We start from the raw sequence: 26,493 nt of genomic DNA on the forward strand, positions 1-26,493 counted from the left end.
GGATACATATGCAGAAAAGAATCTCATAACGTCTGTTTAATATGGCAGCTGGTCTATGATGGTCTGGGGCTGTTTTGCTACCACTGGTACTGAGGCCCTGCTTAAGGTCAGTTACCATGTTCATACGCACACCATTATTCAGATCTTATTCTGAAAACTCTGGTATTCTGGTTATGTCTGGCCCATGTCAACACCTTATTCTGAAAAGCAAAACCCAGTTCAGCTCTTATTCCGAATAAGCAAAACCTGGATAATGTGGCTCAAACAAATGAAAACCATAATGAAGTTATAAAACAATGTGAGATACATGGATGGCAGAAAACATGGAAATAGTCATTTAAGACAGCAGGAGAACAAAGGAAACGTGATGAGTTCTGTAGAACCACAAAACAAATTTGACAGGTAGAAGACCCTGACAGCAACGCATTCTAAGCAAGGTTGTCAACATTAAGGTATTACAGTAACTCATATGTTTAAGCCAAAATAATAAAATGCTATTTATTTATTGAAAAAAGTTAAACACGTTAATCTTTAAAGAATAATCCTGCATTAACATCTCAATGTACACGGCCATAATAGTACCCATAGCACTTACCAAAGGATTAAAATGGAATATTCACCTATCCATGTGTGCAGGAATAAGATCGGGTTATTCCTTTCCTGACGCATGCAAACGGAATTATTATTATGTAAATGTGATCAATGGCATCCTGAACTGTCTCTTAGTACCAGGACATCTTTGCCAGAAATCTGGTTACATCGGCCAGCAGGCTGAAACTCGGCTGCAAGTGGATCTTCAGCAAGTCAATGATCCCCAGTCAAACAACAAAATCCACAATGAAAATTTTAATTGACCAGAAAATCCAGATTCCAGGGGCCATAACAGCCACAGGGATTTAATCACCATTGAAAATCTGTATTTCTAATTGAGGGGGTTTGGGCAACCTCGTCTTTATGGACAGGTGTGACCCTGTCCCAGTAGTCTGAGCTCTGATAAATCCAAACGTAACATTCACAAATGTTCATTTAACAGTCCCCTGTAAATGCATTTCATTTGTCTGGGAATTTTTGTCTGAATTTACTGAATGCTTGTTTCATTGTTACAAGAACTGCTGTAATAAATCAATGCACTTGCTTCCTCTTTTCATATACCAAAAGCATACTTTATATCTTACACGAGTAGAAAATACCAAGTGGTCCTAGGGAGTTTTAACAAATGATGCATATACAGTACCATAGTTGCCAACTTTCTACTGATACTATATTGTTATATAGGACAAGATGAAGAAACCCAGAGCCAAGTTGTATTGAATGAATTAAAAAATGGATAGTGTTGCTCTGGAATACTGCTTGTTTAGTTTGTGTGTCCTTGATTCCTGTGAACCTTTTATTTGCCAATGTAAAAAAAACTTTGAGGAGAAAGATGATTTGAGGAGAATCCAGGACAGGGCTCAGCTTGACAACACTAGGCTAACCATGATTCATAAAAAACAGAAAAAAAAGAAAAGAAATTAAAATGTGCTTTGTGTGTCTCCAGGCAGAGACCTTCTTTCCTAGAATTGAATTTGATGAGTCAAAATGTAAAAATATATAGGCACATTTCACCTTTAAAATCTACAAAACAATTAAGCCCTTTAATTAGATAGAAGTCTGCATGAAAGACATACATTCACAACATTAATTAGCTATTATAATTGGAGTCTAAACTAACCCTTAATGTCAGCAGCATGAGATGCCTATGAGGTCTCCTGCTTTCTCGGTGAAGATAATGAGAGAAGATGAGGCTTGTGTAATTGGCCATGGAGCATTTGCAATTATTCACCAGAATGTCAACTTAAACTGCTTTTTTATTTTTTACAATGTGTTTGCAATTTAACATCTGTGAAGAGCAAACACATTGTAGATTGGATAATCCGCTTCTGTCTCAATGGCCACTTTTGAGATATTTTCTAGATCTCAGAATTTACCAGAACTGGATATGCAATGGGTCCCGCCCGTCAGGTTCCTGTTTAGTTTTTTTTGGACCATGCACGTTTTGCTTCAATGGACAGTCAAATTAGCCATTTAAATTCTCATTTAAATTCAGTAATCACTGAATAAAAGTATATACATATATATATATATATATACCCGTACAGTACTAAAATAATGATGTTAGACAGGTGAATTCATTCAGAAAGGGTGCACATATGAAGGTGGAGGATAATGTTACGAGGGATACTGTTGTACTTGTTCTGTTCAACAATACCCGTTGAAATATAGACGTTGGCCACTGACTCCTATCCCACTGAGACAAATGGTTTGCAAACATTTGAGTGTGAATCCTTCCACACTACAGTAAAAAAGACTGAAGTCAAAACATTAGGCAAACATAAGGTTGGCTCCTAAGAATGTGATTTATGTCCAAATTAATCCAAATGTGTAATAACACAAAAATCATAGCCAGAGTTTATATTAGAACAATGAAACAGTGTGTATTCCCAGCCTTTGACCTCACACCCAACTTGAGAAAGAATACATGCCCTACATAATGCCTTTGATAACAAATGAACACTGTAATCACAATGAAGGATTTTAGCAGCTACATATCCATTACATTTTGTATGGTAGTACTGACAGCCATGTTGAAATTCTGCTACAGAAAATGTTTTTAACCCTTTAATTTTAGTGCAAGGATATTGTGAATACAGCCTGGAGTTCTCCCTTTGGGGGTTCAAAAGGGTTAATAAATGTATCCATTGGCAGTTTAATGACTGTTGTTATGCAATTAAACTACTGCCTGGAAGACAATAATACAGATACACCCATTGAATTATATTTTTACATTTCAAAACAAAATACAATGATGTAAATCATATTTGGCCAAGTTACATTATGATAGATGATTTAACAGCACATGCAGCATAAAATATGGGTTATGGAACATATGAACAAGAAAAAGCTCCAGAGTCGTGTGTGATTTTCCTGTTCTTTATAGCACTTGCTTTCCAACAGCAAGATCATATTTGACAGAAGTAAGATTAACACACAAGTTATCCCACAGAAGCTGGCAGGTGGGGATATGTGCTCATATTGTGCCTTCTTTCTTCCTGCCAAGTCAGAGCCATCTCATCTAACAGTGGGGTTTTCAATTTCTGACAGGCAGACTTCAGTTCCATGAGAGAAAATCTAAGTGGTATAGAACAGGATCAGCTTTTTTAAAAGTGGAGCTTGGAGAAGCGGTGGACATTTAAAAGAATTGCTCTCAACATTCTGTCTACACATTTCAAAACCAAGGAAAGGTACATTGAATAAAATGTCTCCACAGTGGATAGGTGTCAAAAAGATAAATGTGTAAAAGTGTATAAGTAGCAATTTCAACAAAAAGGACATTTACATGTAAATCTGAAGAGAGTATTATTGTATATTGAATGAAAATGACTACTAATTAGTCCAGTAATATTGCAACTGCAGATATTACTGGACTAGTAATACTGCATACTTACAAAGTTATTATTGTGAAATAAACATGCTAAATTGTATCTACAGTAATTGAACCAAAACATTTTTGGCCCAAACCATTCATGCATACATTAAGCAAATAAAATGAAGATATATATTGTTTCCAGTTAACTTTATTCATGATATACATATGTGTTTATGCCATCTTTAACTATCAGATCATTTCGGTCATGTGCATAGAATTATAAAATATGTCTTTGTCCCAAACATTAAGGATCTCACTGTAGATCACCTGTACCAGTGTAAATACCCTCAATCTAAAGCTGAGAGCCTGTACTTTAAACATATATTCAGTGTTTCATTTAAAATTCAATGTGCTGATCAAAAGATTGTAAAAAAGAGATGGTATCAAAATGACATTTTAAAAGCAATTGACTCAAGATGTAAAAAAGAAAAAAAAAAACCTTTTAAAGGCTTGTTTCAGTATAACAAGACAGAAAATATGCCTGCACATTAATAGAGCAAGAGGCCTGTTTCATAAAGTGGAATATATTGCAGATAGACTATAGTTATTACTCCACCCGTTAGAATGGATGGTTTGGATGCGGCAGAAGCACTGAAATATGCGATGATAAAAAATGAGAAAAATGTACAAAAATGTCAGCAGGCTTTGCTATTATATAAAGAAACTAAGGGTTGCGACACCATTTATACACCATTATCAGGAATCTTTAAAATGTTCTCTTTTATCAAAACATCTAAAAAAACAAACAAAATTACCGCAGGAATAACGAAATCCATAGGAACGGAGATTGCACTAATTTAGAAAGTCAGTTATTTTGGTGTGCATTTAGCATTATTATTAGGGGGAAATTTACAGTTTTTCCTGAGGAACTGGCAGCGTGGAGCTGAGAATAAGATTGTGCTTCACACTTCGAATTTAACAAAGGTTCTTACACATATCAGGTTTAAGGTACACGTGCAGATATTCAAATAAAAGCATCTGATTAAGAATATATATACATATATTTGGCTAAATTTGTGAGAACTCAGAGGTTATCCTCAATTGGATAGGCTGGGTCATATATGAGCAAGGCAACAAAAAAAAAAAAAAAACTCTCACCGTTTTCTAAGCTGTACACAAGAAAATGTAACATTAAAATAATGGATAAAAGCTGCAGATAATCTTTTTTTCTTGAGTGCAGACATCAATGAGTTCTACATTATAGTGATTTTCGAGAAGCTGATGTGTGTGCTTCTGAACTTTAAATTACAGTACGCGGAAGTGCAATTTTTTTATGAGGCTGCACTTCACTACATGATGCACTACATAATGTACTGTAGATTTACCCTGCAATATACATGGATTAAGGCGTTCATATTTCACATGTGACATGTTTTAGATGATCTTCCTCCACTCCCTCTCCATGAAAAAAGACAAACATAAGTAGAATGCAGTTAACCATGTTACTACCCGAATTACAGCTGAAGGACCACTGACATCAGTGGTCAAAATACTTCTTAATACTTCTAAAAGTAATACAGCTAATAGTGTTGAAGTAATTATAACAATGGTCATGTCTTCATTTGAAGGACCTGTCCAAAAACACATGCACTGATGATTTAAAATTTAAGAATAATCAATATCTGGAAAGGTAGAGTGAAAAATGTAAGTCACGTTAAACTTTATGCTTTTCCCACCTAAAGCAGTTTCTTTGTAGGAGACACTGTTAAACCCCAAATGCATGCAGGCAGACGATATTACAAGTAATATAATAACGAGAGAATTTGTGATGTAGTATGGTCATGTCCAGCTTTTCTCTACCAGATTGCTCAACCTTTACTCTTATCTGTATGCCCTTGTTATCTTGTCAAGAAAAGAGTTATGGGTTTTTACACACCATGAATCAGAGGAGGATATTTAAAAGACTAAAAAAGAATCTTTAAAGGTCAAATCATTTAAAGTTCAAAAGGAGGGCAAAGTGAGTTTCGCCGAGGCCCCGTACGATGTGCATGTGAATGATAAAATCTCTTTCCCTGCTGGTTTGCTGAGATGAGATGGGAGGAAGGCCATGTTGGTAAAGCCTGGTATGCGAAGCTTTGAAAATCACCAGAAGCGCAGAGTAAGAAAATGACGTGATCTGAATACTGAATAATTCAGCCGTGGAGCGCATACAATGACCACGGTAACACAATCGTGGGCGGTGTTGAAATACAACTTCATTGGCAGGTGCACAAAGCATGGCAGCTGGTGCTAATTGCTCACTGTCAGGCCCAACTGCTTGCTAGACGAAACCCATTCAAGAAAGTTGCTTAAATGGTTGAATGGTAAAGAAAGTGCTTTCAGTCTGGAAATAATTTTTTAAATTTTTTAAAATTAAGCACACCAAATGCCTTTAAGTGAGATGGGTTTTATATTTATGCATGAAACTATGTTTTGTGATGTAATCTTTCTTCAGCATATCACCAGTATTTTGGAGTTTCAGAAGCATGTAAATCACAGGCAGAGTGTATCTCTGATCAGCAGACAGGACTTTTGATTTCCACAGGTAGTGTTTTAGATACCTGATATCTTTCACCTTTTTCGAGTATACAGCATCTTTTAAACATGTCCATCGTGCTGCTGTTTTTGTAATATTATGCAGGCATTTTACACAAACGTCAAAGGGTATTAATATGATGTTTAAAACAGAATGTTTAATGTCAAAACATTTTATGTAAACAGTGGAAAAACCTCTTCCACTCAGAAATCTATTTCTGAACATAGTCATCAAATCTCATTTAAGAAATATATAAATTGTTATTTCAGTCATATAACACCTGCATTTATGCTGTAGATGCATAAATGCATGATGTAGAGGTCTGAAACATAAATCTTTAAGGTTTGGCATTGGGTCCAAGGATGAGACCCGATTCTCCTGATATGATGGGCCTGACAGACAGACAAACAGTCATTACAGGTAACTGAATGCTGACTGGAAGATATGGCTGGAGGGTAAAAGCAGGAAAAAGCAGACAGAACAGGGATAGTGGGGAATTTATACTAGGGGAAACCTACTTTATTAAGGTTGTCTGATTTTTTATAATAATAATAATAATAATAATAATAATATACACTATCCATAGCAGGCCTCTGTCCAATTCCAGCGCATCAGGAAAACTCCCTCATCCATTCATCTCAGGCCCAAAGCCTCAACATTAGTCATTCCCTTAACTGCTATCCCTCCCATGGCAGCATTTTCAGTGATGTTTTCTAATGATGAATAATCCTTTACCCAATTGTTTTAGATTTGATTTAGCAGTTAGACCTACATTTAATAAAGCAGAATACACAATACAACATTTAAGTGGTGTTTTAAAATGTTGGAAAAATCTGAAACACAATTTCTTGAAAACGATTGATAAAGTGATCGGTTGGATATTAATGGAGCTAGTTAGCTATAATTCTTGGGATGATTCTATTGCATGTGGTATTTTACCTACTATCAGGTTTGACCATTCAAGCCTTATTTGGATTTGTAAAAACCATCTGTTCTGCTCTGGATTATGCAAACCATGAAAACATTCAGAACATATGCATCTTTTATCTCAACTTCCAGTGGTAACACCAAATTATTATTTTGTGTCAGCAACAGTTGAATATTTTTGCTAGTGTTAACATTGTACTTCCACCCACTGCCAGCTAGAGGTTGCAATAGCCTCTTTGTCAAGCCCCTTCTCAAACAATTATTGCATTTGCACCACCTTACCAATCTAAGTTGCTAAAGTAATTGCCGCTAATTAAGCACAGATAATGATTGACAGCGATGTTTACAAGCAACACATGTTAAATTTGATTACTTACTACCATGGACATGCTGCGATATTTTTTAATGTTGTACAGGGGCATGATATGTTTTGTTAGAAGCAGTAGGAAATGCCCACAATACAAATGAGAGCAGTTATATACCATTTAACTTGCTCAAAAAAGTTAAATAAAATAATAAATTCAGGATTCAACTAATTCTAGTCATAAATCAAGACTTCATGTAGAATCAGGTGTCTTAGTGCTGGGCTAAAATAAAATCCTGCTGCCACATGGGCCCTTTTTGGATACGATTGGACAACATTGCTTTATATGGATGATTTTTCTTATTACTGCAGTGATACTTAATTCTGGTCCTGGAGAGCCACGGAGTCTGCTGGTTTTTTGTTTTTTCCGTAAGCAACTGAATTGAGACCGAAGGAACCAGGTGACCCGAGTTAACTGTGTAATCAACTGCTTTAACTGATCAATTGCTGTGCTACTCAAATTCTGCATAACAACGAAAACCAGCCCCTGCAGGCTCGAACCAGGAGTGAGGACCACTGGCCCAAAGACATGCTTTTTGTAGCATTTAAACTTTCATCCATGTTCACTTTCCATTCTGATTCTCCCCATATTAGAAAAACAAACAGTTTTTTCATAAATGTCTCCATTAGAAACTGAATTGTGCAATTAGCCACTTGACTGTGTCATTGGAGAGCCTATGGGGACCTCTGGAGGTTAACCATTGAAATTCAAGTTCAAGTCCCTGCAGGTCACATGGTGGAGACAAACTGGCGGCCCAACAGATAATTTAATGACATTACAAAAATACTGCAGGGAATGGTGAGCCGGCAACCCAAAATGAAAATAAAGCGATACCTGCCTGCCCTATAGTGTTTTGGCCACAGTGTCATAATGCAATAATGAGCAACATGATAATGCATTTTTTGGCATGCAGACAGGTAATCATTAGAGTGGTATTATTACAGAGCAGCATTATTACATTACTGTTTAGTTATTGCACAATTAGGACAAAACTAGAAATTGCTTGCCAACTAACTTTGATCAAAAACTTTTTGCAACTGAATAAACAAAGCCTTTGAAGGCCAGTGAATTAAAAAAATGTTTTATCCTTCATAAAAATCACAGGCGTGTTTTCATGGCAGCGTTCAGAACAAACCCACTCAATGTACAATTAGAGCCGAGCATTATGCTCCCTTCCCTGAGGTATACACTGCAACAGGCATGGCTCAGCGTGAATATACTGAGAATGAGAGTTATCCCGTGCAAGGGTCTCATTATCTCTGCACGATCTGCATTTATATAATGCCCAGGTTTAGTGCATCAACAGAGGCGCATCAAAGCAACGCAGTCGAAATGCGACGCACTATTTCCACCATGAAAGAAAAAGCCTCTCTCCCGACAAACGCCCAGAAAAAGCAGAAACATCTGGCAGTAATCCACATCCAGTTCATTTCTCGGAGGCTGTTTACGAGAGTAATGCGCACTTGCTCAGGATTTTACAGACCAGGTGCAGGAGTCACGGCACGTAATTGAATTCGGCAGCAATCATACTTCAGTGACGCCGCTCGGCCATGTCTTTTAACATGCGACCTCTGCATGAACCTCAGGGCGGTCAGTGAACCTACACGCATTCAGCGCATCCATGCACGCTTACTTTTTTCACACCGCAAGTATAGATGTAAAGAAAGGAAAAGGGAATGGGAAAAGGTAAAGACCCAAAGAATTAGTTGTTTGCTGAGAGGTTACAGAAAAGAAAGGCTGATTTCGTTATGAGGATCCATTTTGTTTCTACACCTACAGATGGTAACCTACATAAGAGTAGGATGTTCACAGTAAATATGCGGTCAGCGATGCTGGTGACATGAACAGTAGTCATGACACTAGCATTAAGCTTTCACAGGAAACTGAGAGCTTGTTTCTCGGTGGGATTTCCTTCAATGGTCAAATCAATAAAAACATAAACAAAGCCTTGACGCTTTAGGTGCTATTTGTAAAGTAGTGACATTTATCCCTGCTTTCTAATCATGTGCGCAGGTTTTAGAGGGCATGCGATTTATAAATCACCACCATGACCCTTAATTTATATGGACTCAGGGTTTCTAATGGAATCCTGACAACTTGATGGAAACACCGGTTTTCATCATCTGTAACTTTGAGAAGCCATTTTGACTCCATGCTCGCACATTTAATGTGAACATTACCATGTTAGCAAAAAACTGATCCATACTGACCTCTGGTAGGATACCTGATTGTGGGTAAGTCGAGCTCTAGGGGGAAAAACAAAAGGTTTTGTTCACATGGTTAGAAAACAATGATGAACTAAGGTTCAGGTCAGCTCTGTAACATCCTTCCAATGAGAATAAATTTCATCACCCAATCATCTCAATAGTTGCAGATTACCAGCATTGCATCCTTTTCAGCCATTACTTTTCTTGGGATGTGAACAGCATATATAGATTATGGATGCATGATAAATAAACTACCTAAAAAATTCCCTCCATCTCCAGCAGAGAAAACACCTTTTCAAGTTAAGTGAAGGGATGCACATAAAGTCACATGTTTACACAGTGGCTTGCAAAATCATTCAGCTTTCAGTCAATAAATGCAATAAATCCCAGAGTGCCAAACTTTCTGTCTTTAAGTATCTTTATTTCACCAAGGCAAAAAAAAAAAAAATCAATTAACATTCTGGAACATTCTGGACCAGCATATAGACTGAATCAACTTAGACTGCACATCTATACCTACTGAAATGTGAAGTAGGCCTAGTTCCAGCAGAACATGATTCTGTGTGTCATCTGCACCACAATTTTGAATGTACTTTTAAATATTGTTCCCGAACAGTGGTGTTTTTTGTTGTTGTTGTTTGTTGTTCTTTTGGAATAAAAAAAAAATATTCCACTGAGTCATGCACAGATTGCAAATTTGGCACATAATATACCAATATTCATACTAAACTTGACTGACTATTAAAAAAAAAAGATTGTGCTGTGGTTTTAATGACATTGCAATACTTAGCGGGTATTCAATTATATATATATATATTATATAACGGAAGGCCTGGTGGTACTGGTGTTCTCACTGGTGCTGCAATTCAACCACAGAAAAAGCACATCTAAATTGCTTTTTAACATCCTTAAACACCAGACACCAGAGCAATAATTAATTACTTGCTATAAAATGAAAGTGCTTCTTAGCGCGTGCTTGAGACTTTGAAAGGCAATCAGCACATGCTGCATTTGCTTAATCCACTGTGATAGTTGTAATTAAATGGATAAGAAGACCATTTTATTTGAAAAAAAAGGTCTATCCTTCTCTTTGGAGGTGTGCCTTGATCCACACTTTCTTGTGTGAAAATGTCCTCATTCTTCTACCTAACAAGGGTAAAATTATCCTCATGTATAAGCTCAAGCTTATGCAATAGATTAAACAATGTAAGATCATTCCAAATCCTGTGATTTCATAACATCCTGATGTTTTTTTTAGAAAAGAATACATATTCAGCACTCAGTTGTAATCTGCATTTCTTGCATGAGAATGCTGCAGATCATCTCTGCATGCTTCACTTGATGTGTAATAGCATTTTCCTTACTGTATATAAAACTGAATTTATGCAATTCACATTATTTTTATGTCATGTGACTACAGGCCTGATGGTATTTTTATATCATGTGACTACAAGCTGTATGTTATTTTATGTCATTTTCAGCAGACGACTGAAAAAATCTACACACACACACACACTATCCTATTCACACACACACACACACACACACACACACTATCCTATCCACACACATACACACAAAGTTAAAGAAACTTCAGCATACTTAGATACAGAATAGAGGTGAGCTTTCAGTCAATAAATGCTTTCCTTTCTGTCACCAGGAATTTTTGTTGCCCCAGGACAAAAAAAGTACCTTCAGATTTGTGGATGCTTCCTTCACTTAATTACACATACTGCTATTTGACTTTTACTCAATTACACACAGTGCTATATTCATACATGGCTATCTTTCTCATAAAGGTAAAGCAACAACATTCATTTCCTCGACGACAGCATTACCTGTCCACCAAAATTTAGAACTACTAAAATATGAAGTGCAGTAAAAAAAGGGATACAATGGAAAATGTTTTTAATTTTATAAATGTATATAAAGAGCAATAACTGCAATGATGTGGGAATTAGAAAATAACACATCTAATAATTCCCTCCATCTCCAGCGGAGAGATCTATCTGCAAGTATATTAAACTGTACATATATTGTAAATATTTCAATAATTCCTACTTGTGCCAAGTCATAGTTGAAGATTAATTTAGGTATTTATGTACAGTATAATAATTCCTATGATATAATTAAAACTATTCTGATCTCTGTGCCAAATATCCACTAAAAATAACACCAAAACATTAAATATTTTTTTATCAATGGGTGCAAAGCAAGGACCCAAATAATTTTAGTTATTAGAGTTATTTCAGGCCTTTCCAGAATTTCATACTGAAATTCCACATTTTGAAACCGCCTGTAAAAATTATAGGCATTCTCATATAATTATTTCTTAATGATTCAGAACTTCCAAAATTCCTCCAAGAATCAGGGGGAGAGATCAGAGATCAGACTTATTTCCCTCGATAGGAAACTGAAGCGAGCACCATGCGTATCGCTGCGTGGGAAATACCTGGACGGGGCCTATGGAAATTGCCTGACACTTCAACAGCCCCAGTCCCCCTGCCAAACTGCAGCACTGATGTCGAGAATGTCTGCCTTGCAATTTCATTCAGATAAAATGAGAGAAGATTAGTTTGTCAAACATGCAGCCCCAAACACAATCACAGAGGAGCATGGCTGGGTGCGGTACAGGACTGAAGCAGACAGCACAGAGATTCATGTACTATCGACCATTCACGTTCTGCGAAACAACAGACTGAAAACGTGGTCGTGGTCGTGGTCGTGCTTCGTGCGCAGAGCGGAGGGGATGCATTATTTGAGATATCATGTCATGGTGCTTTTTCCTTTTTCGTGGCGGAGTTGAGGGTTGGCATTGATTAACTCGGCCAAGTCTCTTGTCTGGATTAGCCAGCGACGCAGCGGATTCCCGCGCCTGCAGGGATAATCCACAAGCGCAAACCCTTTCACGTGCGCGGGTATGTATTGATCCGAGAAGCAGGGAGAGAGAGTCAAGATAACGTGTCTACTGTGTCCAGTACAGCTGCCAGTAGCTCTCTAGTGTCCGCAAATCCATAGAGACCTCTGTGCAGACATATGGGTGCATAAACCCCCATAATCCGTTCCAAAAATGGACTGCAGATGGTATGCCACCAAGTTTCCCTGGACAAATGCATCAATGTTGGAAAGGCATGTTTGTGGCATAGCATGTACGCACGCACACACAGACACACACACACACGCGCGCATGCACACACGCAGACACACGCAGACACACACACACACACACACACACACACAAACACACACACACACACACACACACACACACACACACACACACACACACACACACACACACACACACACACACAGACATAGACACACAGGCACAGACACACGCACACACACACACACACATTTCAATACAACTGTAACGTTTCATAATTTGCTGTTTATAAATGCTCCAACCTTCTTCACACACCATTGAAATACATCCCACTTCTGCACCTGGAATATGTCTCTCAACTCTATTTGTGTACACAAAAACACAACTAATTACTTACTGCACAGACACACAACATATTCCTTCAGCATGCAACTGCAGGCTGACAAAAAAAGACTAGCGGTGCCTGAAAAACGAGTCGTCATCCAGTGGCCTTTTAACACCGAAAGCAACACAACGACATAAAGTAATTCAGCAGAATTCTATGTTGTCGTGCAGAAAACTGTGATGCAGCAATCTGTGCAGTCATGCAATACATCAAGATCAAAAGCGGAATCAGAAACCTTCTGCTTGCCGCTTACCATTCACAGGGTGCTTGGTAGCAAGGACATCTCCCAGCACTATTGATCACCCTTTAATCCAGCTCCTGAATGTGGCTGTCCTTCTGCAGGCAATGAATATGTCTCAGGCATAACGGATCCTTTTCCTTACGTAGCCGAGTACTGACTGTGGCTGCGTTTCTCCTGTTGTTGCTAAGGCGAGTGTAACTTAAGACTCGGAAGTTTTTAGAGTTTTCAGTTTAAACTGAGCTGCATCAGATTAGTTTAGACTTCCACGCCGCCTGCGTGGGCAGAGTACACAGGTTATGTAGCTAAGACATGATGACAAGCACCGGTAAGTTGCCTTCAGGCAGTAATGTAGTATTTAGCTAGCTAGAGATCGTAATTACACACAAGAGTCTTAAATGGAAATGTGTGAGAGCATAACACAGATTTCCCTCTGAGGGGGAATCTACAAGAGAACCGTAATGCCTTTGCACCTGTTAAACTTTTGCAAGTACCTAAAACTAATTACGGACGATTCTAAAAGCACCTGCAGCGGGCGAAAAGCATGCATAACAGCACCAACAGGAAAACAAGTGCTACGTCTGGGTCATGCATATTTAAACTTCATTGGCAAAATGGTACATTTTTATGCAAATGGATCACAATACAGAGCATGTCCTATTCATAAAACGATTGCATATCACATAAGATCGCATAACTCTCGTAAGAAACACGTAGGTTTTAAACCTGAAACCTGGCAGTAATGAGGTCCAGTCTAGTTAAAAGCAATGCAATTTATACTTGTGAACTTGTCAATGACCATGGGGAGTGTATCATAGTTGCAAGTGGAAGACACCTTTAAAATATACAGCAATACGAGGATTCATTGACAATGAAGGTGACTTTGAATCAGATATTTTGTGCTATAATTTCAATTGTACTGAGAGAAATATTTAGACTCCAAAAACCATGCTACTTTAATAAATATCATTTCTTGAACATGGTTCAAGAAATATTAAAGAGGTAAATGTACCGGTAATTTATCTGATCATTATTATTCTCGCACCATAATTTGCATACCAAAACAAATCTCTTATAAAGTGACTGGCAAGAATCCATTTAATGTTATTGAATCAGAGTATGAACTTCAAAAATAGGTTTGAGTCAGTATTTTGCTTTACTTTGCTTACTTATGCATTCAGAGATAAGTAGACACTAAGGGCTAGATTCACATACATAAAACTCGCAGAACAAATTGTGGCCTGACATGGGTATGTTGGTGCAATTAACATTAAAATTAACATCTTATTTACTAAGGCTAGAGCTAATTACACAATCAGCAAATGGGACTACCCACTATTAGCATTACGCATATTAAGCAGAGCTTAAAAGGCGCAGTTAAAAAACCACCTGTTTAGTGCATTGAATATCTTCATTATTGGATGTGGGGAAATTGATGCATTTTCAGGTGCCACATTAGAGCAGAACCAGTACTATGGACAACACAGGACAAAATGTGTCCTGCGACAATCTAGCTGTGGCAGCGAGTGGTAATTTAATTAATCCAGAGGTGCGATAGTATAATGCAAGGAGCTTGACTATTGCCAGGATACAAAAAAAAAATATTATGTAGGTGGTTCTTGGTATTTCATTTCTCCCAGAACAGTAATTATGTCTATGGCTGAGTTTTGTCACAGAATTCGGAGGTGTCACAAAGTCCATGGTATTTTATTTTTTGGCAGTCGCTAAAGACTTAGCAAATCTGGCCCCAGGAGTAATTTTTTAATTCAAAAACATTTTACGAGGCACAGCCTTAATATAAAACTTGGTGCTCAGAAATCTGATGGCTGAAACATTATGTTTGGCGACTGAAAACATACAAATGAATGACTTGCAAACTGTGCTCACTAATTGTCCGTGCTTACGGGGTTGCTTGATTTTGATCAATACTTATGAGTCATTAATATGGCATGGACAAACAGTGTTGGCAGCTGCTGTGAAATAAAGTGCACTAACTGCACTCAATATTTTATCTGTGTATCAATGTCTACCGGCAGTAAAATACCAGCTTTTGGTTTTTGGTGAATTTTCACTTTAAGCCTGATCCAGATTTTTATGCTTTAGGTGTTGCCGTGAGCTCCTGCTCCATCTGAGACCCTGGGAGAAGCGGCACACATGCCAGTCCACAGTGCAGCGGGATGCCCTGTGCCAAGCACACGTGGCACGGGAGCAGCGTTTCGGTAAGAGAGCAGCTGGGAAAGAGCCCTCCACAGCAAAGCTTTCCAGATGGGGGGTGAAGGGGGGCATCCAGACGGCATGCAGGAGAGCTGGTCTTCCCTTACCATCTGGACAGGTGTAGTACACCTCCTAACAGAATTGCACTTACATACCAAAACTCTTGGGTTTGCTTGCGAGGATAGAAGTTTGCGTGGAAACTGCTTTTCTGCACTGAGAAGACCAGATTGGCTAAAGCGCGTCGCTGAGGAAACCAGGCCGAGCCCGCACACTTATAGCCTGTATTGTCTGTTCAATGTCCACCTGTACAGAACGCTAATCGTGCTGTTTTCTGACATGCATAGCATCATCCTACAATGAACAGACAGCACACATATTTCACTGTAACACAGGCTGCTGTGTTGGTTTTTGTTTGATCCATACCTTTGTTGCATCTGCCCGTGCGACCCAAGACTCAGTTTTCATTGCACTGTGCTGAAGCTCTGCCAGACTAGCCACGTGGCTGAAACCGGCTTCACCTGAGAATGTGACTGAGACGCCTGAAGATGCGTGTGACCATCAGCTTTCAATGTGTGCCTAGACATTTAAAATTCATGCCTGCGCAAGCTCTTCAGCTGGAGCTTAGTCATGATCCATTTCATTCTGTTTGCAGACTGTTTTGGGTGTGTGCACAGTCTGTGCAGATACATTTCAGTTCTATTTACATAACTTCATTCCTTCCATAACCCCTCAGTAATGTGGTTCATGCACACAATTATATAATATTACATACATTTCAATGGAAATGAGAAGGTGAAACGTGGTGAGAACGTTCCAAGATGTGAACTTTTCACCTATGGCAATTTTTGATTGTTTCAGAAGGGGCTTTTTTTCCCCTTTGTCTGTTTTTACCTTAATTTTTTAAACAGCAACCTAAAAAAATAAAACTTGGAAACCTGGTGGCTGGTTTCCAGCTGAAATTAAAGTGTTTTAAAGGTGCTAATGAATAAAACTATATGTGTTAAAAAAAGGTGTTCTACTCCACATATGATTCCACATTGTATTGTGCTGCTCCCTCCAAAGCTCAAAAACATGCTGATTTTCAATTTTCAACTCTGAAATGCACAAGTTTTATTTATAAATTTAATTTATTTAAAGGCCACCTCAATGCAGGGCCAGGATTATATAAGCAGCTCATTTCCATCTGTAGTGCCTTGGCAAGCGAACAGAGACCACATACAGTATTTAAAATGCCTGCATGAAAAAGAGTCAAGAGGGGGCTTGTTCTGCAGGGCTGCAGCTTGATACTATTGAGTCCTTTCACAACAACGTTACATGCAGTGATCAAAATGATCAGGCATACTGGAAATATAAGTGATGGTCAATTTGACCATTCATGGCCAAGTATTTATACCTTCATTTTCATCATGCAATATTGATATTCAAATTATATCAAAATGTTCAATACATGTGTTAAAAAAAGTCATGAGACACACACACACACAAAACCAATTTTCGAAGGTCTTTCATTTGACCTGTTCTACACCGTCTTCCAATAGCCTCTTTTTACCGTCAGTAAAGTGCTAGGTTGTGCTATTCTTTAGAACAGACAGAGTAATTCTTATATCATACAGATGTATCCTCTTTAATCATCAGCACCCATAAATCTCCCATCCAGATGACATGAGGACCAAGGAGTAGGAGAAGCATTTACTGGAATAGATGCCTGTAAAATACAACCTGCGCAGTGTTGCTGGTGATATGTTCTTATTACCATTTACAGTCGTGTTTCCACATTGCACATATCAACTCAGCAGCTGTGTGAAATATTTAATCAGTGGAAGCATTAATTAACCAATAAACAAGCACATGCCCAACCAGTGAGAACGGGTATACAATAACAGCTTTAACACAACACTACAGCAGTTAAAAATAATAGTTATTTGAGACATCCTAGTCCTCTTCAAAGTGAGGCATCTTCCTATTCACGCTTTTTTCAGCAGCTCTAAATTTCATACTTTTTGTCACTTTGGAATCTGAATAAATAAATGGGTGAGAAGGCGACACCGCCCTGTTTTGGAGGTGCTGCATTAATATTCCAAGCCAGATCCCCTTTCCTTTAAAATTTTCTGCACTAGTTCTCCCTCATGTCCAGAGGGCCATACTTCTGCAGTCTTCATGTGCTTCTGCAAGACTGCCCTTTGCCCAGATTTTCAATGCTATACTTCCCTTCTCAGGCCTCTCCTGTCTAATAATGTATAATAGATAATGCACTCCCCCAGAATATAAAGCACATGTCCTTACCTGAAGATCTAACCTATTACATGATGCATTATTGTTTTGTTATTTTGTTACAGGACTATAAATCAAATGGACTAAAATGGAGAGAGAATATCTGGTTCCAGGAGATACCAGGCCATTGTATAAGGTGCAAACTCATACATTTTTCCCCTGAAGTTTGATTACCAGTTTGATTTTTATACAGCCAAATGCATCATCTGAAGAAAGTGTTTCATGTGATGGGTCTACTTACTGTATAGGAACAGGCTAGCACTGTTAACTCCCAGTCTGTTGGTTGCCACACATGTGTAGTTTCCATAGTCTTCCTCCGTTACATTGGATACCAGGAGGAGAGTACGGGTTCCAAAGATCTGAATGCTGATGCCTTGGGCATTGGATAGCCTAGGAAGGAGCACAAATGAGGGTTTGTAGGGCCTTTAGCTGTTAAAATGTAACAAAGGGTAACTCCTTTAAACAGACAATGAAAATCACACCCCCCCCCCCCCCCCAAGAAAATCAGAAAGCCTCCTCCCCCCCATGCCTGTGAGTTCTGTGCTTTTCTGTGTTCCTTGGTATTTGCCAGTTTTTAATAGAATCTTTCATCAGCTTAAGCTCAGTCAGTACTGAACTTTTATCAGCACTAAAGCATGCATGTATAATAATAATACTGGTTTAGAAACATGATCAAACTGTATTTGAATTATTTAAAATGGGAAAATATGCTGAACAAAAAAAGCAATTACCAGTAAACATAAGAATTTGAATGTCTAAAGGAAAGAAACTAAACTATTCATTATATTTTAAAATGACAAACTGCAGGCCACTTTTTAGAAACAACTTAATTTGTGAGAAAGGCAAGAATAGTCAATAAATAGATTATTATAAATGGGCCACATATTAAAATGGGTTTAATAAAATCACAGAGCAGCGTTCATTAAGTATTTGTCCTCAACTTCGACTTTGGCAAATGAATGGCAAGTGAATGTTGTGATTAGGTGAAGCAAACCAAGCAGTTTTTCATTATTGATAGGGGGCTCACATTGTATTTTTGACAGTTCATGACTTACAGTACCATCCATGTGTCTGTGTGAGATATAAATAGGCATATTCAGACTCAGACCGGGAACATTTAATCTACTTACAAGCTACTACATGTCAACCCTCAAAAAAATTAAATGTAATGCAATACATTGTACATGTGGGCTGATTAAAAAATGAACAATGATAAATCTACTGCACAAACTGTACATATAGTTCATTGCAAAATTGTTATAACTGTAACACAATTTTTATTGTTTAGCTCTCCACTCTAGCACAGAATTTGAAATAAAACAATGAATATGAGGTTAAAGTTCAGACAGTCAGCTTCGATGTGCAGGTATTTACATCCATATTATTTGTTTCGGTAGGAATTACAACCGTTTTATACATAGTTCCCCCATTTTATGGGAACAAATGTAATTGGACAAATTAACATAAACTGAAATGAAGTCTTCATATTTAGTACTTGCTGCATACCCTTTTCATTCGATGAACACCAGAAGTCTGTGACCCAGACATCAATAGATGCTGGGTATCTGCGCAAAGATTTGTGTTCCAACCAATGACCTTTATTTTAGTTTTTTGAGCTTGATAGCCAAAATTTAGCTGGTTCCCTCCTGTACTTTAGCACAGTAAAATCTTTAGAGTATACCTGCTGTCTGCAGTGCTTAGCTGGTGCTTATACAATAGTCAGATCAAGATAATTAAAATGAAGAACAGAAGTTAGCACAAATTGGCCCTGTTGTGCACCGTTGCATTACAGTAACATTGCCAGTGACAACAGACACTCCATCAGACTCAACCTTGCAATGTACAGTAGGCTACAACACCATCATCATCATCATAACCTTTATTTAATTCTCGGAGGTACAATTGAGGGCCAAGCCCTCATTTTCAATGTAGCCGAGATTACAAAAACATTTAAGACACAATAAGTATAATAAAAGATTATAGCAACAGTAAAAGCAACATTGTATGTAATAATAATAACTAGAAAATAAACTAAAATAAAATAAAATAAATAAAATCAGATTCTATCACACATTCTACCAAACAAACTCTAAAGAAATAAAAACTGACATGGCAGCCCAGTTTTATTATCTTAGTAATGCAGTTTGAGCAGGCTGTTTTTTAACGACGTTCCGTTGACCTTGATTGACCACAGCGATTAAATGCACAAGACTATAATTGCATTTTACCGGCAGACTATTTGTAGTGGCGACTGCCCACTTTTTGAAACATATATGTCTTATGTTTTCAGTATATTCCATAGTATTTGTCATATTTTAGGATCAGGCTTACCGTTTGTTATCTCTGTACCACTCAAACTCTGGCTTGGGCACTGCCGCAGCATCACACTGAAGAACACCCATGCGGCCCACTTGGGTTGCTGAGCTCTTCACATCTTTGATGAAGGGAGGATCTGAAAAGAACGAGATATAAAATCCACTTTTATCACTGCTGCTGCCACAGCAACAAGGTTTCTGTAGAGTAGACACTGTATTTCAGCATGACGTTATGGCTGCAGGGACAGCTCTTAAAATCCTCTTTTTTCCTGGTTTTTTTTTTTTTTTTTTTTCAAAAGCAGGTCAGAAGTAAATAAAACTGACTTTGGTGAAGAAGACATAAAATCAAAGGGACAGCTTCAACTAGCAGACTTTGTTTTAAAGAAAATACACTACAATACAACACTGAGTAATATTAAGCCTGTGCTCAATCAGCGGTAAAACTTGCCAAAAGCCTTCAGAAGTGTTCAGTTCTGGTCTTCATGAACACAGTGGCATGTTCAGTAATCACTTACTTTATTAAAGTAATTGTAAAGTGGCAGAAAATAGTTGAAATGACCATAAATTATCACAGAAGGATGTATCCACTACCCCTGTTAAATCCACTACACATCTACCAAATATCTATTCAGTAAGTAACGTTAATAACTATAATAACACGCGTTTCAAATCAAACAATATTAGCAGGGGTTTCATTCTACAACATAAATTACAACCGTTAAAATCTCAAGCATGAATTTTGAAGCTGTTATATGTTTGAATAATGTAAGTTGCAATCAAGTTGCTGTGTTGAAATAACAAACGGTCTCATTCAACCACTGCCTTGTCATCACCACTCATGCTAGTTTCATACTAGCCCACTTGCAGAAGACTTTGCTTGGATATAGACAGTTCTCGATGAAACCACGCACAAATTAAGCTCTGTAGATGTCCACGAGTAACTGTGGCATTATATTTGGAAAGAGACATTGCTGTTGAGTTTTTCAAATGTAAATTCTCTGCACATTGAATGCCACAAAAATATTGGTCCCTTGAGGTCAGTTGTGTTAGGGTGAGCTGCAGCGTGCGGATATCTAGAAACCTCATCCCTGTATTCTGGGTAAGTGGAAAGCATATTAATACATAGCCATCAATCTTAGTCCAAGGAAAAAATTTGGACAATTAGAATTTATGCTCAAAATTTTGTTCGGTGACGCTTTATACATACAGCCCCAGACCTTTGGGTGTCTCTCAGATGTGGTGAAGAACTGGATTTGATGATGTAATTTTGACAGAGAGTACAGAATTCTAAAGAGGTCAACAGAGCAAATTCACAATTAACGTCACTTGGCAAAATATGAACTGAGCACACAATAGATGAAAATGCCCATCTCCAAGTTGCAAAGCAAAATGGTGGAGCTATTCTGAGCAGTTCTGAAATTTCTGATCGATGCATCTTCCCTGCTGGGGAGACAGGAATTAGCTTAAGGGCATGATGAGAGCAAAGATTCTGACAATAAGGGATAATTAGAATTTATTCATTACAGATTGCCGCATAATAGTTACCCCCTGGCCGGTGTTACTACCCACCACTACCCGCCCACCAGTTACATATATATATATATATATATATATATATATAAATATATATATGTGTGTGTGTGATTAAATTCACAATAATTGCTGATCTTTGATTACTGGTTAAAGGATTTTTTTGTGATATGAGCTTTAATAACTCCCACAATGTGCACGCTCTATTTATCAACCTACTTACTCCTCTTATGCAACACAATTAAGTTTGAAAAAAATGAATAAATAAAATAAAATGGAAAAACAGAAAGAAAAAAAAAAACATTTCAGTCAGCGCTTTAAAATAATGACATAATGGGATGTGTAACTTGAATTAATTAATTATTCAGTTTTGTTACTCTGAATCTTTTAGCCAAAGCAACTGTAAATGGACAGCAAGTGCATTTATGGTAAGCAAACATCACAGGTGCTGGAGATGGGTGAGGTAACAATCAAATCAGTACTATTGTGAACGTGAATGCCACGATACCTGCACAATAAAGGGACAGGGCCAACTGAAAGAAAAAGAAAAAAAAAAAAAATAAATAAAATAAATAAATAATAATATATAATAATAATAATAATATATCTTTCAAAGCAATGCAGTACAAGCTGCTTTTTATTAAATAAAAGGAGAGGAAAAAATATTTTGCCTAAAAAATTCTTCCTATCTACTTTCCTAGCTTTGGCCCCATGTGGCAGATCTAGGCCAATCGCAGACAGCCATATAATGTGTTTGTACAAAAAAGCAGCATACTCTAAAAGTACACGGTCATTAGCAGGTGCCCATCATCTGTCAAGCAGAAATGTGCTTTCTATAATAACATTTCAAAGAGCCATTCATTGCACAGGGAGCACGATTCTCACACGACGACTGTAGAAACCCACTTCAGAAGAGATATCAGTGCAGCCCTCATGTACCACAAAACATGGGCTGCATTCCTGGGTGATAAATTACAAAAATGCCAACCGACTCCAATTTGAGAATCATTCTGAAATACAACTCTGATATAACTATAAATAAAGACCTGTAGTCCAACATCTGTTTTTTTTCAGAACCATTGCTTGATATTTGATGCGCTCCCTGCTTCCGAGGCCTAGACTGGCTGTTGATTGAAATGACACCACAAAATCCTGCAGACACTGCAGCCCTCCAGGAGCGTGAGAGCCCAGGTACATATATCTGGAATGAACCAATGTTTTCGTGAAACAGAATGATAAAGCAAGAAAAGAATAAGAATAAGAATAATAACAACAACCACAACAACAATAATAATAATAATTATTATTATAATTATTATTATTATTATTATTATTAATATTGTTGTTGTTGTTATTATTATTATTAGAGTGGTTGCCTTTCGCAATCGTACTACTATCTCACATATTATTCTTCTTTATTCCACCCATTTTTGGACCGCTACTCCTCCCAGAGTTTTCGCACCACGTACACGTACAATATGTCAAATCGAGCAGCATCATCAGGAATGGTGTGCATTTACTTTGTGGAAAGTCTCATTGCACAGTTTCTGAAAAAATCGACTTTTTGTGGGAAATTTTGCACCATACGGAATGAATGGTGTAATGTTAATCCTTGTGACATCATAATGCCCTCTAGCAGCTGAAGACAGAGCATTGCGACATCACGAGGGTCAACATTCCACAATTCATTTAAATTGCCAATGTTTATTATTTCCTAGATTTTCAACTGCTTGCTATAGAGAGTTTGTGGAGGCCTCATTGGACATGGTAGAGTGTTCATTGGTGAAGAACACTAACCCTAACCCTAGCTGTAACCCAAACCCTAACCCTAATCCTAGCTGTAACCCTAAAGCTAACCCTAACCCAAGCTGTAACCCTAACCCTAACCCTAGCCAGAACTGTAACCCTAGCCATAACCCTAACCACAGCCCTAACCCTAACCCAAGCCTTAACCCTAACACTAACCCTAGCCATAACACTAGCCCTAACCCTAACTCTAGTTGTAACCCTAACCGTAGCCAGAAACCTAACCTTAGCCGGAACCCTAACCCTAGCCATAACCCTAAACCTAGCCAGAACCCTAACCCTAACCGGAAACCTAACCCAGACCATGACCGTAACCCCAGCTATAACCCTAACCATAACCCTAGCTGTGGCAACCACATAGAGCACCATAGAAACTTCACAGAACACCATAGCAACCACCTATTAACACCCTAGCAATCAAACACCCTAGCAACCTCCTAGAACTCCATAGCAACCACCTAGCATCACCCTAGCAACCACCTAGAACACCATATCCACTACCTAGCAGCACCCTAGCAACCACCTAAAACTCCATAGCAACCACCTAGCAACACCCTAGCAACTGCCTACAACACGTTATCAACAACCTAGCATACGAAACCTGAAATACGTTGTCTTCTTCCAAAATAGTAATACTGAATACTTATGTAAGAATAATGTTTACATAATGTATAAAGCTTTGTTTAGCACAAAGTCGACTTTACATTGGCGGCAACTACACTTCACAATTTCTGCAGGAATTGTCTAGTTATTATTATTCCAAACTCCATAATTATGTGGATAGAAAGTAACTGGCTGTTTACTGGATGATACACTCTTCTCCAGTTTAAACCAGCAATGGCAGAGCTGTTGTTATTCTGCTGCAGAAACTAGCTGGGTGGGTGGAAGCACTGTCCCTGAAGACAGCACAGAGAGCCTCAGCTCTTATTTGGCTCTGACTTAGAATCAAACACAGACCCAGGAGATACCGCCGAACAGATGGAACAGGCAGCCAGTTCCCAGTTTTGCATGGCGAGACACGGCTAAGGAGGGACAGGCCATAAAAAACCCCCTGCTGCAAATCCACATAAAGCTGATTTAAGGCTTTATTCGGGAATGACGAACACATTAAATAGTGGGGACGGTTGCCCTTGCGTCCCCTCTTCAGTCAGGTCAGAACGGGTTGTCATGTGGGCAGTCACGTGTCCTTGGGGATGACTAAAAGGAAAGTAAAATGAGATTTGTGAAGATACTGGAGGGCAAAAGTGCAGCTACCCCTCCACCCTGTCTCCCCCAGGGTAAACACATCCATCTCATATTATCTACCATTTCAATATCAAACGGAAGTAAGTTTGCGTTGGCTGGAAGCCCAAATATTTATGGTTCCTTCTTAATTATGCGCCGCCTGCCTCTTCTTTAAGAAGCCTTTCAAGCGCCAAAAATAACAAAGAGGTTTGAGAACCCGTGGTGCACCCTCCGGGGAGCAGTTTAAATAATTACCACACTACATTTTAATATGATTCTGCGTGAAAAAAGCTCCTTTTGTCAAGCGGCACATCAGAATGCGGAGAGAGGAAGATGGACAAAGCCCTAAGGAGTACAGGCAGGCCAGGAATATGGTTCAACGTTGCCAATAAATTCATATTCGCCGATGACTCACAATCTCCTTTGAGCTCCACAGAATGCATTCAAATGAACATTTACTGTAATAACAACTTTTTTTTTTAGACGGTCTTATTTTTATTACAAACAGCAGCTCTCCTTAAGGAGCCAATATATTTTAAACAGACTACCTGCTACCTTTTTTATGGCGGCGGGGAATGCATTATGAAAACAAAAGTTTCCTTTTAATTTCTGTGCTCCTTTTTGCAGTAAAAGCAGTTTCCACGTTTATTCTAAATATTTTATTTGAGACATGAAGATTAAAGGTTTCATCCTGTAAGTATATGAAACATATCTTAAAAGGAGCATATCATTTTTTTTTGTTGAAAGAATCAATTTTAATCTTTAGTTGTGATATATGGAATCATATCCTGGCACAGGCATTCATGATAGATTGACTCTTTGGTGTAGGTGTAGATACTGCCTAGTGCAATATCTAAAATTAATTTCCAGGCTTTTTTCATTGGAAACTCATAACATTTTTAATATTTTGATGGAATGATGTATACTGAATAAACATCTCTATAAACAACAGATCTCTCAATAATGTACGAAAATAGAACCTGAAAATATTGGCGTACACCCACAATCTATACAAACAACTGCGCTGTACGTTTTGAGATGATAGTTATGTTTCCATTTAAAAATTTACATTCAGAGTCAATATTATTTTAAATGACTGAATAATCAAATAAGCTGAAATGTTACAACAGTGTGCAACTAAACAGCCTTTCCAATCAGGAAGATTACACAGGCTACATGTGTAGTGTACCGTTACCATAACACATATACATTAACACAACTTCCATATGTGTAGTATAGTTACCACGCATCATAATCATTAACACAAGTTACATGCATACAATGTACAGTTACCAGCCATCCATAACAAATAGTCACTATCACAATATTAACTGCACCTGATAGAGTACAGTTCATGCCTACCAATTACAAATACTGATATACTGTTTATACCAGTTCTCATGATTCATATGATGCTTCCATACATTAAATATTTCAGAAGATCAATATGTTAAAATGATTATTGCATACTTTCATTCAGAAATTGAATTTTTCATATTTTTTTCCAATTATTTTATTCGATGCATGAAATTGCTCAGGCTGTGAATTTGAGATGAAATTCTCCTAGAAGATTTTATTAGAATTGAAGACTGCCCCTATGACTGTTATTGCAATACTTTTTGGTTTAAGTTCTTTAGCGGAAGAGTTGTAGGGCTGCTGTAAGTCTGGGGGGGAGCATTGCTACCAGTCTTAATTTAACTGTAATTCTATACATGCACAGAATCTCATATATTTGATGGTTGGTTTAACAGGAACATTTCAAATGAAGTACCTTGATAAAAAGTGAAAGTAATATTCGAATCACAGGTCCTTAAGCTCAGTGTCTAATCGACCAAATCCCAACCATACCACAGCTGCCAAGATAAATTCAGCTAGTAACCAGGAAGCCCCCTCCTTGTACAAACCAGGTGAAAGTTGCTAA

At 37.9% G+C, this 26,493-nt stretch overlaps 1 protein-coding gene across 6 annotated transcripts in view; it reads right to left on the minus strand.

Moving 5' to 3' along the window:
- Positions 1-26,493, minus strand: part of lsamp (limbic system associated membrane protein) — an 869,619-nt gene that overhangs the window by 15,010 nt on the left and 828,116 nt on the right. For 4 of the 6 annotated variants that reach the window (XM_035385108.1, XM_035385113.1, XM_035385110.1 and 1 more), the window contains 3 exons: positions 20,029-20,149; positions 17,939-18,087; positions 9,484-9,519 (listed from right to left, as the gene is read on the minus strand). In XM_035385108.1, coding sequence (XP_035240999.1) covers positions 9,484-9,519; positions 17,939-18,087; positions 20,029-20,149 — 306 coding nt within the window. Of the gene's footprint in view, positions 1-3,133; positions 3,169-9,483; positions 9,520-17,938; positions 18,088-20,028; positions 20,150-26,493 lie in introns of those variants that run through there. The other 2 variants (XM_035385112.1, XM_035385109.1) reach the window with 2 other exon arrangements.

The sequence above is a fragment of the Anguilla anguilla genome, chromosome 12, assembly GCF_013347855.1.
Source record: "Anguilla anguilla isolate fAngAng1 chromosome 12, fAngAng1.pri, whole genome shotgun sequence".
Classification (NCBI taxonomy): domain Eukaryota; kingdom Metazoa; phylum Chordata; class Actinopteri; order Anguilliformes; family Anguillidae; genus Anguilla; species Anguilla anguilla.